The sequence below is a fragment of the Saimiri boliviensis genome, chromosome 10, assembly GCF_048565385.1.
Source record: "Saimiri boliviensis isolate mSaiBol1 chromosome 10, mSaiBol1.pri, whole genome shotgun sequence".
Lineage (NCBI taxonomy): Eukaryota > Metazoa > Chordata > Mammalia > Primates > Cebidae > Saimiri > Saimiri boliviensis.
In genome coordinates this window covers 34,614,295-34,628,494 of record NC_133458.1, presented here as the reverse complement: position 1 = coordinate 34,628,494, position 14,200 = coordinate 34,614,295, and the positions used below count along the sequence as shown (strand labels likewise).

General features: G+C 35.5%; 1 protein-coding gene across 9 annotated transcripts in view; it reads right to left on the bottom strand.

Moving 5' to 3' along the window:
* The window catches only part of CADPS2 (calcium dependent secretion activator 2), a 577,926-nt gene that overhangs the window by 77,694 nt on the left and 486,032 nt on the right, over window positions 1–14,200 (bottom strand). For 3 of the 9 annotated variants that reach the window (XM_074379140.1, XM_074379142.1, XM_074379138.1), the window contains 5 exons: window positions 12,250–12,391; window positions 12,005–12,124; window positions 6,873–7,028; window positions 5,318–5,465; window positions 4,581–4,595 (listed from right to left, as the gene is read on the bottom strand). In XM_074379140.1, the coding sequence (XP_074235241.1) occupies window positions 4,581–4,595; window positions 5,318–5,465; window positions 6,873–7,028; window positions 12,005–12,124; window positions 12,250–12,391 (581 nt within the window). The remainder of the gene's footprint in view (window positions 1–4,580; window positions 4,596–5,317; window positions 5,466–6,872; window positions 7,029–12,004; window positions 12,125–12,249; window positions 12,392–14,200) is intronic. The other 6 variants (XM_074379141.1, XM_010343653.3, XM_074379139.1 and 3 more) reach the window with 3 other exon arrangements.

Here is a 14,200-nt window from a genome sequence, read left to right as displayed (position 1 = left end):
GGCCTGAGAATTCTCATTTTACATACATATTCTGCCGATGATAACCCACATATGCCGCACATAGATAATACAAAGTTAGCTGGAAAAAGTCATTCATCAGGGGACCCAGAAAAAATTTTCTTTTTCTGTGTGTGTGTTTTTTAAAATTTTGCTAAAAGATTAATTATGCATTTCAGGAAAATGACAAATTAACATACAAGCAAGTTGTAGAATTAAGGAACAGGGACAAAACCAGAAATTGAAATATGTCAATAAATGTAATTAATGATTATCTGTGAAAGTAATATTTGTGTGTGCACACATTTAAAATAAAACAAGTCAAAAACTGCCAAAATAACAATGGTTATTGTGTGTTCATCTGGGGCGGGGATAGGAGTATTCAGAGGCTGGTTAAAACATTCTAAGTTCAGTGGTGTGCTTAAACTAGTTCACAAAGGCAGTGTTACAGAAATTTTCAGATAACTTTCAAAGACAAACACAAGCAAAAAGAGATCACAGGTAAAAACAATTTATCTGCAAAGACATTTATATTATATAAGTTAAAATTGATCGTTTCTTCCCATTTACTATAACAGACAGCATTTTTCATAAGAATTTGGAACATTTTTGTTTCCAACAATAAAAACCTATAAAATTCTTATTAGAGGCTGGGCATGGTGGCTCATGCCTGTAATCCCAGCACTTTAGAAAGTCAAGGTGGGAGGATCGCCTGAGCCTGAGTTCCAGGTTGTAGTGAGCTATGAATATGCCACTGCACTTCAGCATGGGTGACAGAAGGAGACATTGTCTCAAAAAAAGAAAAAATACTGAGAAAAGGTAATGCTTCTACACTGTTGGTGGGAATGTAAATTAGTTCAGCCACTGTGGAAAGCAGTTTGGAGATTTCTCAAAGGACTTAAAACAGAGCTACCATTTGACCCCGCAATCCAATTTACTGGGTACACATCCAAAGGAAAACAGATCACTATACCAAAAACAAAATAAAACAGAACAAAAACAACTTGCATTTGTATATTCATTGTTATGCTATTCATAGTAGCAAAGACATGAAATCAACCTAGGTGTCCATCAATGGTAGACCAGATAAAGAAATATCATACATATATACCATGGAATACTAAACAGCCATAAAAATGTATGAAATCATGTCCTTGCAGCCACATGGATGCAGCTGGAGCCATAATCCTAAACAAACTAACATAGGAACAGAAAATTAGATATTGCATGTTCTCGCTTATAAGTGGGAGCTAAACACTGAGCACACATGGACATAAACATGGTAACAGTAAACACTGGACTACTAGAAGGGAGAGGGAGGAAAGGAGGTATGGATTGAAAAACTACCTTTTGGGTACTACATTCATGATCTGGGTGCAATACCCCTGTGTAACAAAACTACATATGTACCCTCATATCTAAAACGAAAGTTAAAATTTAAAAAGAGAAAAATAAAATAAAATTCTTAGAATACTTCATGTTGGATTGATAATCTTAGATACTAGGGCTTTGGTAGATTCCAATTCATTCTTAAGCTAAGTCTCCCCACATTTGCCCTCAAAGGCAAACTGTGCCTGCTTCCCAGCAGATGACTCTGAACTTACATTAAGATAACCATTCAGGAATCCTTACTTCATGAAGCCCAGGGCAATCAGAGGTCTGGCACAGTCTGAAAACCTGGCCTCTTTACAATCAGGTGAACAGCACCATTTCACCTGACTGCTGTCACACAAATACACTCATGAAATGAAGACTAATCAGATGATACTGAATTCCAGTTTTCTTAAAAGATTTTGGACTTTGTCTTGGGGTATATAATATTTTAAAGGTACTATATTGTTAGTTCCAGAAATGGAAACATTTTAATTTAACTGAGAACAAATTTGACACAAGTAAGGCCCCTTGTTCCCCTGAATTTGCCATATTAATGTGTTTTCACCTTCATCCTCAACTAATGGGACCATGGAATGAAGTGGTTCTGATGGCTGATGAATGTCTACAGCCCATCTAGTCATCTGCTTTTGTGCAGTAATGGATAATGAGGATTCTAAACACTGTGGTGGTTTTGTGATCTCAACATCTGTCCCTGAGGGACTGGCCTGAGATTGCTGACTCATTTCACACAGCTGTCACATGAGCAGATAATTCACTCACTAATCACTCCATTAAACCCAATTCTCGGCCTCAGTGGAGCATGTTTGCATCATCATGTAGCATGTAAGAAAACAGAATCATGATTTAGACGCACAGAAGGGACTGCATTGTTGGGAAGGAGTTGTGCAAGTTTTATCCCAGCGATGATAATAACAACAAATTCACTAGACATTTGGGAGAGGTAATTTCTTTATAATTTAGAAAAAACATTGCTGTTATTTTTAACTATATAGTATATATATTTTACATGGATCCAGATTGTCCAATAATCTAGCTTTTTCAACAACTTTGTTGCTTTTAAATGGAGTCCACTGGCTCACCTGTATTTGTAATATACATACTAATTTTCAACAATTCCAAAACTTATCTCGGCACATATAGAGAGGGAAAGCCTATGCAATTATGTGGGTATGTATACTGAAGAGAAAAAGCAAAGTATAAAATTCTTCTTTTGCAATGAAATTCTTGTTTACCACTTTTTCAGGGTTGCTAATGGGTTTTACACCTGCACATTTTGAACTATGTTAATTGTGTGAAAGTTGTGAGGAACTAATTGTTTCTGGTGTGAATGTACAGGTGCATATATAATGAACAGTAGCACATCAGTCTTCAAAACCACCCACCTATTAATGTAAAGAATCATTTGACAATGTAACAATGCTTGTCATTTGTGTGTGTGTGTCTGCCTGTTTTTCCTTTTAAGTACTACAGCAAGTGGTTTCTTACAGGGGAGGATTTTTAAAGCAGTGACAAATCTGTTCATTCACTCTGCAAACATTTACTAAGTGCCTGCAGTGTATGTTAAAATAAGAACAAATTGATAAACTCAGTATTAATGGAAGATGATTCTACAAACCAGATGAGGAAAGAATGGGTTTATGAAGAAAATTAAGATAATATTCTCAGGCAGACAATCAAAGGCTTATATCTGGGTAATAGAAAACATGAGAAGGTAAATAGAAGCCATTGTTATCCAAGCCAGCTGCCTACTCATTCAGATAATTAGATATAATAAATCAAGTTATAAGTGATCAGAGAATTACTGAACAGTCTATAACACATATTGGTTACTTGATATATTTGTAAGGTTGTATGCTATGGTATTATAAATATATTTTTTTTCTGGAGAATTGCTCAAAAAATAAAATTGTGTATTCATGCATAAGTATAAATTATGGTCAAATAGCTAATGTAAATATCTGGGTCAAAAGATATAGCATTCACAAGTAGTAGACCTTCCTATCTATTTCCTTTTTTTTGAGACAGGTTCAGTTTGTGGCCCAGGCTGGAGTGCAGTGGCACAGTCTTGGCTCGCTGCAACCTCTGCCTCCTGAGTTCAAGCAATTCTCATGCCTCACCCTCCCACGTAGCTGAGATTACAGGTGCCCCTGACGACACCTGGTTGATTTTTTTTTTTTTTTTAATTTTAGTAGAGATGGGATTTCACCATGTTGCCAGGCTGGTCTCGAACTCCTGAGCTCAGGCAATCCACCCATCTCCCAAAGTGCTAGGATTATAGGCATGAGCCACCGCACCCAGCTCCCATCTACTTTCATAGTTAACTAAGCCATTCTGCTTAGGTGAGAACTATCAGCCCAGGAAGAGCCACCCTGAGTTTGATTCCCAATTGTCAACTGTAAGACTTGTAAGATATAACCTATTTACAGGACACAAAGACATTCTGATCACAAAAAAGAAAAGAAAAGAAAAAATATATACACTAGTCAATCCTTTATTCATAGAGGTTTTCTAATCTTGTACCTCAGGGATTCTAGGGGGTAATATTTTAGGACAACCTGTTGAGGAGGAGGCCAGACATCTCATGACATAGGCATCCCTCTTCCTTACCTCTGATGATGGTCACATCCTAAGCCATCATGAGTGGGAGGAAAGACTGTATCACTGGTAGGCTTGTACCTCACTGAAATTCACCATTGGGTTCATCTGTATAAAGTGACTTTGGGTGTGGCCTCCTTCTTCAAGTTTTTAGAAGGCATATGTTACCTAAAGTTCTAAACTTGAATTTTTTTTGGTATTAAAAGTATAGTGTAGATAAATGCTTAAAAAATGTTAATAATCACTCTGCTTCTACAGTTATTTAGATTTCAATTTAAAAGAATGAATTAATTTGGTTTTAAATGATTTTATCTTTAAAATTCTAAGGATAGTTTATAAATTCTGCAGTTTAACAGGGGAGAAACAGTCCCCCCATCATTATTTAAGGTATAAGTATTTAGTGTTTTAATGAATCTTTGAGCTATTGCTATGTTATTGTAAGCAGTTAGCCTTACATATGCAAATACAGAAGCCAAAAATCTGAAAATAAAATTATTTACATAGTTTTAATTTGAAAAGATAAAAATAAAAAATATACATTTGCAAATAATAACTCAAATGAAAATATGTTTATGAAAAAAAATAAGACTTACCCATTGATTACCAAACTGGATCATGCCATGGAGTGAAAAAAAAGATGATGAAAGAGAACAAAAGGAAAGAATAAAGAAATTAAGAAAAAGTAATTACCATGGGAAAAAAGACAGCAAAATGTCAACTTAAATGAATTAATTGAAAATAAATACATAAATTTTCACCCAATCACCACTCTCAATAAAAACTCATGAGGTAAAATAAAATTGTACTTCTGAATATAAAACCAAACAAAATATAAATCAAATGAAAAGAATAGGATATTTATTGATAAGAACTAGGCCTAGATTTACAAATCTATTTCTACCTAATTTTTTTAAAATGGAAACTACTGTGTAAATAAACTATTTCATACTTTTTTGTGTGTGTCTTACTTTTATAGATGCAAACTCTGGATACTCTAGATTTGTATAAACAAAACAGGTAGCTTTCCAACTTTCTCATTTGCTTGTAAAAGGCAAGGTTTATGTAAATGACACAACTTAAGTTGTTAAAAGCTGTATCTAAAATTCATGGTCACTTATAAAATTTTAGACTGTACTTATATCAAAAAGGAGAAACTGATATGAGCAAAGAATAAAGGGCATGCTTTTATTCCAGTAAAGAAAAGATCAAACATTTGGTGCTGGAGAACTTGGGTCTTTTCAATCTAATCAAGAGAATGCCTTATGGAAAGAGTATCTCCCCTGCCAAGGCATCCTGTGCTGCCTTTTCCCACGTGGCCCATTCTACATACCTCTTGTCCTCCATCCAGGGCACAGAGTTTGGTGCTTTGCTTTTTGGCATCGACTAATACATTAAACATAGTGCAAACGGAAGCTGGAATGCGCAAGTCAGTTGTTTTGCTTGCCTTTTGTAGCTTGAGTTCAAATGCAGTTCTTGTTCTAGTTTTAAAAATAGGAATTCAGTGTAAGAAATTCTGTTATACACCTTACCTGTTTTGTAAAAAGTGAAATCAACACTACAAGATGCTAATTTAAAACATGCAAATAAGAAGTACGCAGTGTGGCAGTGTTTGGGGGCTGGTGTGGGGAGGCTTTTCTTTTCAGGTATCTCAGTGAAAGATCAGATTGTGATAATTTTATATTAAGCCTAGTTTCATGCAGTCACTCAGACTGTATCATCACCCAAACGAAGCTTTTTGTTGTATCCAGATTACCACATTTAATAGAAAAAACTCATAATTTCACTTAACTGTCTGAATTAATTTCCAAGTAGAAAAATCACACAATTCTATGCATTTAAGCAGAATATATTTTCTGTATAAGGGCTTACCAAATTAGAAAAAAATAAGCACAAGTCTAGAAAACTCTAAAACCCGGTAATCAATGTACAACAGACAATGTGTAATTCTTTTATGTTACTTACATTATTCTTCAAAAACCTAAAATTGCAGACAGGTTTTTGAAAGAAACTGCATTATGGGCAATTTGAAGTTTGTTTTGCTAAATTATCCTATGAACATCCACAGATCTGAAGCATCAAAATCAACGATGATTTTTAAAAAACATTAATCTACCTAATCCACGGCCTTGCCTTAAGGGGTCACTGAACATTATTCTAAAGACAGAATTTTTCTTGGTTGAAAGATTTCTGAAATACCCAATTGGTCTAACCAGTGCTTGAATGCTTTTCTAATACGTGGCTACATATTGTCCTTGTACATAAAACGAACAAGGATAATGAAAAAACAATGCTTGACCAACTAGGATGCAATGCTGATTTTGTAAAACTGTTATAAAATGAAAGCACATTTGGAAGAATACAAAACCTCATAACTTATTTCCTGTTAAGTTCTAAAGAATCTAAGCCAATAGTTGGAACTCACCTGATGTAGACAGAAAATACCAGAATACGGTTAGTAATCCCAGAACAACTGATGGTGCCGACGCTATTTTGAGTTTACTATGCCATTTCACAGCACACAGACACAGTACATAATGCACACAGAACATAACAGACCTTTTTCATATGTCTCAGGAAATATTGCTTTGGGAATTTAAAGCACAGTATTCCCAGAGAGGTAACAGTAAGCCCTAAAGAAATCATTAATGTGGTATAGATGTTACTGATTAAGGCAATAGTTGGGAGACCTGGAAAAAAGTATATAGCCATTTTCATCAATTATATGGGTCCCCAGAATTTAGTCAAGATAACTTAACGCTCATTAAATGTTGGAACAGTAATGCATATTGAAACCTTCACTGTGACAATGATATAGTAGGTACTTGAAAAGAAGTGATATTTTGGGTGCTGGCACATTAAGCAGCAATTTGAAAATACATGTCTACCTTTTGACACAGGCCTCTAGCATGTCACTGGCCATTAGTTTAAGTCTTTGCTCTAAGTGGTGGGCAAATTCCTGTTCTGGCCAGTGTAGATCAAAGACAAACATCTGCAGTGCATCAAGTTTCCAAAAAAGGTCTTCGGATGTTGCTGAGCCATTGCTGGAAGAAAAAGAAAAAATGAACATCATGAATTCCCCGTTAATGATGTGTATCATTAATACATTGTTTTTCCTTTCCTGTATCAATTGCTATCAGTGAAAAAAACCATATAAAATCTCTAATGATCCAATATTTTCTTTGTTCAGCCTTCTAATTCTTCCTTTATCATTCTTAATAAGGCAGGGCAAGAAGAACAAAACAGAAATAAATATGGTGGTAGGGTTTCATACAAAGAGGTAAAATGGATATGTATACTTTACTAAGGAAATTATATTGTATATATAAGAACAAACATTGTAAATGTTCTTTACCAGTCTCTAGGATAAACATTCTTGCAAGCCTTCAAAATTACATTTTATGCAAGAAAGTTCTTATATTAGCAACCAGTACCTTTGCTATTATTCATGCATATGTGCCTCTGTCACCATGGTGGTTTCTGTCTACTTACATGTGTATAGAATATAGGGTGCTTGAATTTCTCAACTACAGGTAAAGGCAAGAAAGGTACCCGAAATAAAATGCGCTACGTAGGGAAGCAAACTTTTATTTTCATTTTTTGCCTTTTCTGGCTTATTAAAAACCAAGGTATTGTCTGACAGAGAAATGACACTCAGGGTGCTCTGAAGTTGGAGAAAAATAATTATTTCGGGTCCTTACATCTAATTGTGGAGCCAAGATTCGCTAAGCAATCACTACTATGGTAAAATTACTCTAGAGGACTGTGCTATCACCCCATGTATGAAGATAACTTATGGAAGAGTACATATAATATTTTGGCAACGGGTCATGCTATTACTTTCCATTATGCAAGTACATAGGCTAATGTTTTGAAAGTAAAATATTCTTACATTAAAACATATTGAAATTTATGTATAAAAGAGCATAAAAGCAAAAGCAAAAAAAAAAAAAAAGCTGCTGTAGGATCCATTTGTTTCAGCTTTCCAACAATTGCTCCACATACACTAACTTAAAATTTATATTTTTAGTTTACAAAAGAAAATTTTAAAAATAAACTTATTTATCACAAGAGTACAGTGGAAAATACCTATGTAATAAAACTCTTTGTTCTGTGCATGTATCTCAGAACTTAAAAATTAAAAAAAAAAATTGTTTAAGGCACCACATTGTTTAGCTAAATATATCTTAATGAGCTAGCTTAGAAACAAAGTCACCTCTTGCTCTGGCTAATTAAAAGCTTATTTCTACCCTCCATCCTGGCCTCACCGTCAAAGCTCTATCACCAACCAACATTGCTTTTCTATTCCCATTCTGCCAGTAATTCCTCCTGATCTCCTTGTCCAGCCAAAATGCCCTCGGAGTTAAGTTCTCTAGGGAACAATCACAGCAAAGCAGTGAACACTTCCCATAGCACTTTCCTCACTTAAATCTCTTCACCTTAATATTCAGTGCCTCTAATGCACCATTAAATGAGAGAACCAGACAACACCATGCTGATACTAACATGAAAGTGTTTAAAAAACACTACTTTTATTTCTCCTTTTGCCATATATATCATAAAAATAAGAGAAAAAAAGACCAAACAAAATCTCCCTTCATATCCACAGTGTGCAGTTTGGTAGATTGGAGGAACTAAGTTTTAAAAAGAACTGAATACAATTGGCAAAGAAGCAAATCTGCTTCTTATAATCTTTTTACTTTGGAGAAATGTAACTATCTGAAATGTATATGTTCTTTAACAACACAATAACAAGAAACAACATCATAAAACAAAATCTCTGATGATAAAGGCAGAATTCTACTAAAAATAGGTCTCCTAATAATATATAACAATCTTCATAGAGAATATGGATACATATTTCTTCTGTTTGATTCTTGACAATAAATGTGTTTAATTGGGAATGTAATTAAGATAAAAAGCGTTTGTTATAATTAGAGAGATATATGAAAAAAATGTGAGTAGCCTTTCTTTGGAGTTGGTACATATAACCTGCAATTTATTCAGAGCTTTTTCATTTTAAAATTATTTCTAATCAGTGACCTATTCCTAAAGGTATTATTAACAGATTAAAGAATCTGAGTGTGAATAATGGATTCTGAGATAATTTCCTAAAAATGCCAGCAGAAAACTTACCTTACTGGCATTCATTTCTAGAGGAAAAAAAAAAACGAAGAAAGATTTTATATACAGATTGATACGTGGATGAGCAATCCTTGCATGATTTATGCAGTAGTAGGCAGGGATGTATCTTCAAAATCATGGTTACTTTGATATTTAATCAGCAGTTGTATCTTTAATTCTTTATGTTAAATATAAATCTTTCTTGTTATTAATGTTTTAAACTTAAAAAAGTGGCAATAACATCATAACATTATGAGTAACTTTGGACACTCTGAGGAAGAACCTAATGTTGATAACCTTGGTAGGTAAAGATAACAGTGATCAACTTGTAAAATGCATTTTTAACTTTCTGCAGAATGGTCAAAGCACAATCATTTTACTTACAAAGCTCTAAGCTGTCATTATTCTTGTCCTGAGATTAACATACTTTAAAAAAGTGTCCTCAATAAGGGATTCAGAGTTCATACACATCCCAAAGTTAATAAAAGAGTACTAACAAAAAGCTAAATTTCACAGGATAATGCCCATGATAGTGTTCTGGGCTAAAATCGAGTGTTAAATAGACGAAAAATTAGGAAGAAGAGGAGTTACATTATAGAACAGTGTAAAAAAGTACAAAAAAATCATATACTTAGAAAGGTTCATTATACTTTGTAGGTAATTTCCTGAGCACACACAGACAACACTTTACACACTCTATTGGCCCAAAGCACTTTTCTGTAAGGAAAAAAAAAAATTCACATGTAACATAATATCCTAGTGAGTATTATGAATACAGTGATGTTGTTTAACTTGTAGAAATATTGCCAAATTACCTGAAAGTTAATTTCTTTTTTTTTTTTTTTTTGAGATGGAGTTTCGCTCTTGTTACCCAGGCTGGAGTGCAATGGCACGATCTCGGCTCACCACAACCTCCGCCTCCTGGATTCAAGCAATTCTCCTGCCTCAGCCTCCTGAGTAGCTGGGATTACAGGCATGTGCCACCATGCCCAGCTAATTTTTTGTATTTTTAGTAGAGACGGGGTTTCACCATGTTGACCAGGATGGTCTCGATCTCTTGACCTCGTGATCCACCCGCCTCGGCCTCCCAAAGTGCTGGGATTACAGGCTTGAGCCACCGCGCCCGGCCTGCAAGTTAATTTCTTTCTTGGTCTTTTCCTCTTTCTTTTCTTGATTGTGTGCATACCTGACTAGGTGCGGATTTGCAGTTGGTAGTAGGATAGGTGGAAAGGTAGCAAGTTCTTAAACACAAGGTTCTAAGGGGGCAGAACAAATTAATGACAGGAGTGAGGACTTTGTAGTCAAACAAACCTGGGTTCAAATTTTGCCCCGTCACTTACTTGCTGTGAGATATAAGCAAATTTTGTTTTTTAATTTCTTTGTGACTTAGTTTCCTTAACTGTAAAATGGGGATAATGACGCAAGGTTGTTATAAAGATTAAATGAGATAAGAACGTGGCACTGTATTGGAAACATAGTAAATTCTCAATAAATGGAACCTATTTTTCTTCCTCTAATGATTATTCTTTCTAGTTCATTTCATATGAGATCTTGGGCAAAGCATGTAACTGCCTGAGTTTTCCCATTTGTAAACTGGAACTATTACTTAGTTCTGATCACTGTGAGGCTCATAGTTTTAAGTATACCATTAGGCCGGGCGCAGTGGCTCACATCTGTAATCCCAGCACTTTGGGAGGCCGAGGCGGGTGGATCACAAGGTCAAGAGATCGAGACCATCCTGGTCAACATGGTAAAACCCTGTCTCTACTAAAAATACAAAAAATTAGCTGGGCATGGTGGCACGTGCCTGTAATCCCAGCTACTCAGGAGGCTGAGGTAGAAGAATTGCCTGAACCCAGGAGGCGGAGGTTGTGGTGAGCCAAGACCACGCCATTGCACTCCAGCCTGGGTAACAAGAGCGAAACTCCGTCTCAAAAAAAAAAAAAAAAAAAAAGAAGTATACCATTATAAATAATAATAATGATGCCTGATGATAGTAATAATATCAAAAACAACAATGTAGAGTAGCAGCAGTTATCATTTACTGGGTGCCTAGGATATGCCAACAGTACTAATCATTTATTAAAAGCCTAGAATGTGCCTCAATACAGTTTTCTTTTCAAAAAATCATCACAAAAACATCTTTCAATTAAGTGTAATAACTGTTTTAGAGTTGAGGAAAAAACTGAGGCTAAGAAAGATTTACAATTAATAAGCTAAGATCTAAATTCAGACCTGATCAATTTAAAAGCCCATTCCTGTTCACTTTAGTGATTCTCAGTTTCTGATTCTGCAACAGACAAGGTCATCATGATGTGAAGTTAATAAACATGGTTTTGGATAATATAAAGACTATTTTAAAATAGCAAGATGTACCAATCAAAAGCAGAACTTTTTCTGGTTTTGGCAATGAAAGGACAACCCCTTCCCTGCATGATGCAGTACTGTTTTTTAAAAGTTGAGACTAGGATAAAAATAGAAAAAAGACTATATTCTTATGAAACCATTCTTCCAAAGGTTTTCAACTTGTATAAGATAAGTCATGTGGGCAGTAATAAAGCTGGAGCTAAGAATCCTTGAAATGCTTTGTCTACATAAGGAGAACTCTGGTTATTTTACTTAGGGTAGAATGTATAACCTGGGAAACCAAATGATTCCTGTACCACAGATTAAATATGAACTACATTAAACTAGTGTGTTTTTCTTTTTAACTGACATCATTCATTATAGATATGCTAAGCTTAGCTTCTAGCTTAAAAAACTCAAACAAAACCAAAAGCAGTATTCCTCAACCAACGATGATAAATGCCATGCAATCTAAACACATCTGCGCAGAACACAGCCCAGGCCATGCACCAGCTAACACACCACCAGGAAATAAGTGAGGGATACACACGTGGACTCATATAAAGAAGGCATCCACGAAGGAGTAGAAATGTTAGGAATCTGTGGAAGATTAAGAGGCAGACTTGGAACTTTTGGAAGAGCTACATTGGGAAGACTGTTGGCGATATTCCTGTAAAGAAACAAACAACGTGGGAAGGGACCACCATAAGCAATAACTACAGATGGCCATGTGTAAAATCAGAAGGTCAGGGTTGAACAGGCAGGAGCTCTAGGGGGACTGGATAATATACCTACTTGACAGGCTGCCATGTCTCCTGCTCAAAACCTCTGTGAATTGACTGGGCGATGGAGGACTCCATGAGATCCACGTAGCGGACAACCAACGGTACAAAGATTTCTTGCAAGTGTTTGTGAAATTTTCCATTACACAAAAGTGCTGAAATAGCCAAGCAGAAACAGTGTTTGTCAGAGGGATAATATCAGACATTTGGAAAATATGGGCTAAAAAACCTTTTCCTGAGAGAGTCTGACACAGAAGAACTGATAAAATGCAGATGAGAGTAGATCCTATACCCCATACTGAGTATCATATCATGGAAATTGATCAAAAAGTATAATTAGCCTTCTATATATGGCTGTCAAAACACAAGTAGATTATATCTCTCTACAATTCTCCTGGCAGGTGGTATGTTTTTATTTTCTAAGAGGTTTAACACATAGGCACATGACCACTCGCTGGAAATTCAAGGGAGCTGCCAGCACTCCTGAAGGTCCTGACACATGTAAATGCAGCAATTAAGCAGAGTTACAATCTCTGTGCTATGCTATGTATCACAGAGGAGCTAACCCTACTCAATTCTAAGAGGTAAGCTTGTTTACTTGTAAGAGCTATTCTTGTTTAATTCACTAGGAGGGTGTCTGGGTATTTGGGAATATCTATTTCAATTCATGAACATTATAGTTATTTGTGGATTTTCTTTTTAGTCATTCAATTTTTCATATCTGTATATAAAAACATTTGGCAAATCACATGGATTTTTCAGTTTTCCATTTGTCTTTAATAAATGGTACTATGGAACATTCTACCTAAAGTCGTCACAGAAGTCTTAGAATCTGTGCTACAAGACTGCTGGGCAAGGTACACTCACCTTTTTCAGGAAATGAATGTTTTCTATGAAGATGATGCAATTTTATTAAAAATATAAGTGAGTATGTGCCTAAGTTGCACCATGAAAAAAAAAAGAGAATGTATAGGAAAAAGGGTAATATTTAACAAATAATTTATTTTAGATGCCAGTACTATAGATTATAAATATTTCTCAAAGAACATGTCCTAAGTCCCACTGTGGCTCTCAAAGTGAAAATGTGCTAACTTAAAAATACACTCTGTTGTAAGGAAAGGTATTTCCAAGAGATGATATTTTAGTTGAATCTAAGTGACAGAAGAACCTTCCATGGAAGACTTAAAGGGGAGATTTTCATGTAGAGGGAACAGCTAGAAAACAAGTTTTGGGTAGGAATAAGCTTGTGTCTTTGCAGAAAGTTGAAAGGTCAGAGTAACTGCCACAGGCTGAGGGATGGGTAGCCCATGGTGGCAGAGTGGGGTGGCGGGGGGGCGGGTGGTGTCTAGATCCTGGGAGTGAGTAAAGAGTGATGCTTAGTGGGTGTGATGGGAAGCTTTATGATGCTTATCATTATGCAGAGGAGTGACATGATATGATCACTCTGGCTGCTGTGTGGAAAATGGAGTAGGTAGCCAGGGCTAAAAACAGAGAAAAAGGTTAGTACTCAGTTCTTTACTGCAGTGGACTAGGTAAAGGGCGATAGTGACTTTGACTAGGGTGAAAAGGAAGAAGTTGGGGAAAAGTCAGTAATAGCTATATTTGCTTACAGTTACTAAATCTAATTACTAGCAACTCCAATAGCAGTGTCTTATAAAATACTTACTATGACAACTTCCCACATTATCTTCTTCCCAAAAGCCTAATAGTGTTTTAGATCTTGGGCAAAGTATATGATATTTATCACTGTGGCATGTATATGAAGACTCCCTGTATACATTATTTTATGTGTTTCTGAAATTTGTCAGAGGCTGGACAACTACAGACACATAAATTGGTGTGGGAAGTAATTCTAAACACAGAAGAAAATACAACAGATTTTTTTCTACCTCTAATTGATATGGGTTAGTATTTTTTTTGTGGTTAAATAATCTTTTCCCAGCTCAGGTATATGCTGAAAGATT